General features: G+C 33.1%; 1 protein-coding gene across 1 annotated transcript; it reads left to right on the top strand.

The window, feature by feature from the left end:
* Positions 1-1,805: 1,805 nt before the first annotated feature.
* Positions 1,806-2,537, top strand: LOC132270030 (uncharacterized). Its single transcript, XM_059771249.1, has one exon. It carries the CDS (start codon positions 1,806-1,808, stop codon positions 2,535-2,537), a length of 732 nt encoding a protein of 243 aa, XP_059627232.1.
* Positions 2,538-2,937: the final 400 nt, after the last annotated feature.

Genomic DNA, 2,937 nt, shown 5'->3' with positions numbered 1-2,937 from the left:
GTTGGATTGTGGTTTTCCAACTTATTTGGTGTGATTTAATTCTAACCATTGATATCTAAGTTTCCATGATAGGAAGGGAGACTTAGATATGCTTGTTTGTAGAAAAACCGTCCCCTCTTGTTGTTATTATATATAGGGGTTTTAAAACCTTTATTCAGTCCTATCGTATCGATAATTTTCAGAAGGGAGTAAAGCGCTCTATTTTTCAGATCCATCAAAGGGCGATAAAGGATTCTCAAAAAGGTATCTCAAGTTTAATTTTCTAATCAGGTATGAGATCAAACCCTCTCTTTAATTGATGATCAATTTTGATTTCTACTTGTTGTTTGTTAATTAAACCTAACAATTGGTATCAGAGCAAGGTTAGGGTTTGTAGAAATCAAAATAATAAAGATTAATTTATGATGTAACATACTTAAATCGATGTATTTGAAATCATTAATTTTGTGTGTCTCGATTTTGTGGGTATTTAATCATCTGGATATTTGTACTTGCGTATTAATATATAATTGATTCATATAATCAGTAAGTAAGTTTCTGTTTGATATTTAATGCACGCCGATCGAGAGAAGATCTGATTTTTTTAAATATCAACAAGTTTTAAGCAATTTGGTAACTAGGAATGCAACAGTATGAGTTTTGTATTGTTGTACACGCCGAACAAGATAGAAACCAAGATTAATGAATTTGTTGTATATGTGTGTATATATCAATTTGTTTTAATAGTTTTACATGCACGCAATTTGGTAGCTAGGAATGCAAATTGTTGTACATGCCGAACGAGACGGAAACCAAAATTAATGAATTTGTTATATATGTGTGTATATATCAGTTTGTTTTAATTAGTTTTACATGCACGCCTTACGAGTGTTGGCATGAATTAATTTTTTTGTTAAAGTTTAAGTAATCATTTTGTTATGATTTTATACTATCTGTTTTTTAATAAATTGATTATTGTCATGATTTTAAGGAATTAATTTGTTATGTGATTTAGAATTTGTTTCCTTTAATCAGTATGCACGCCGAACAAAAAATAAAATCAATGAATTTGATTGTAAAAATTATACTGTGTATAGTATATAGAGAGGGATATATGTTTAAATATTTAATTAATTCTTTAAATTATTCTATATATGTGAGGTAGTAATTTCATGTATTATTTATTAAATTGCTCACTGACTAATCTCATATAATGATGATGAAATTACATGACCTCATGAGTGTGCTATACTTGATTAAATGGAATTTATAAAGATAAGGTCTTTCATTGGGGTTTATGAGGACCTGTAAAGTGACCGTTTTAAAAAATAATAGTCAAAGTGAGTGATGCCTGCTTAAAAGTGACACGCTCATAGAGGTTATTATTTTAAAATTTTAAGGCATTGGTCTTATTGAGGTCTCACAGTGCACTTACTTACATGAGGGTATTTGTTCTGCCAAAAGGTGGTCAATGTCTTAGTGTGGGATAAGTGAGTAGAATATTTGAGAGTGCTTGGATTATAACTAAATAACCCTCTTGCCAAAGGTAGTGGAAGTGTTTAGTAACAATTCAAATATAATCAAATAGGTCTATGTGTGATTTGATCGCAAGTTTGGGATAAAATAAAATCTAAATTCTGCCAAAAGATGTTTTTTAGATGGCATTTTATATGTTCCTGCAGGGTAGACAGTTTTGCATATAGTAAAACACCCTGATAAATTCGGCTTAAAACCCCAAGCACGAATTAAAGAAATAATCCCTAAAACTGTAAATATTATTTTATATGTTCATTTTTATGTTATTTGATATAACATGTATTACAGTTATGGACGCTTCCGTTATTCAAAGACAACTCACAGGGATTGAACCATTGAATGGTTCGAACTATACTACTTGGAGGACAAGTGTTGATATTATGTTGGGTTTCTTGGACTCTGAGTTTGTACTTTGTGAGGAGAAACCCGCTGCAATCACTGAAGAGTCTTCTGAAGCAGTAAAGTTATTGCATGCTAAGTGGACTAAGGCTAATACCATGGCTATCAGGTTGATCCGTGCTTCTATTGGTGAGACTATTCATGGTGGTATTCCTGTATTTGATACTGCCAAGTCGCTTCTTGATTTACTTAAGAAGCAATTCATGGGTACTAAGAAGCAACTTCAGTATTATTATTTGACACAACTTATGTCAACCAGTTATGATGGCAGTGGTTTAGTGAGGGAGCATATCTATAAGATATGTAAGCTGGTTAATGGTCTCAGAGAGCAGGGAATCAAATTTGATGATGAGTTATTGGTCCACATGGTGATTTATTCTCTGCCTAGATCTTTTGATGCTTTCAGGGTAAATTATAATTCACAAGAGACAAAATGGGACATTAATCAGCTATTGGCACTTTGTGTGACCGAGGAAGAGCGGCTCAAGGGTGCTAAATTTGAGTCGGCTCATCTTGCCAGAAGCAGTAAAAGTATGAATAACTTCAAGTTGAAAGGAGGCAAGAAATGGAATCAGACAATTCAGAAAAATGGAAAGCAGGACAACAAAGGAAAAAGGCATTGAGCATGTAAATGCGAATGATGAATGTTGGTTCTGTAAGAAGAAAGGACATCAAAAGAAAGACTGCTACAGCTACAAAAATTGGTTAAAGAAAAACAAAGCAGATATGGGAATTACTATTGTAATATTTGAATCCAACTTAGTAAATGTGCCTAATTATACATGGTGGATTGATACGGGCGCATCTGTTCATATCTCTTGTTCATCACAGGGACTTCGAAGCCAGAGAAAACCCAGGGCTGAGGAGAAATTGGTGTTGGGTAATGCTGATGCAGTTCATGTTACAGCTGTTGGGACGATTTCGCTAGTGTTACACACTGGTTTTTCCTTAAAACTTCAGGATGTTTTTTATGTTCCAACTATTAGGCGTAATTTACTTTCAGTTTCAAGACTTAATGCTTTA

Source organism: Cornus florida, unplaced genomic scaffold (genome assembly GCF_030987335.1).
Source record: "Cornus florida cultivar Cherokee Brave unplaced genomic scaffold, ASM3098733v1 CherokeeBrave_3.0.0_Hap2_Chr08, whole genome shotgun sequence".
Lineage (NCBI taxonomy): Eukaryota > Viridiplantae > Streptophyta > Magnoliopsida > Cornales > Cornaceae > Cornus > Cornus florida.
This window is presented reverse-complemented; position numbering and strand designations above follow the sequence as displayed.

What these genes read in the sequence shown, in the direction of transcription:
- LOC132270030 (XM_059771249.1), top strand. Translation starts at nt 1,806, where the DNA reads ATGGACGCTTCCGTTATTCAAAGACAACTCACAGGGATTGAACCATTG.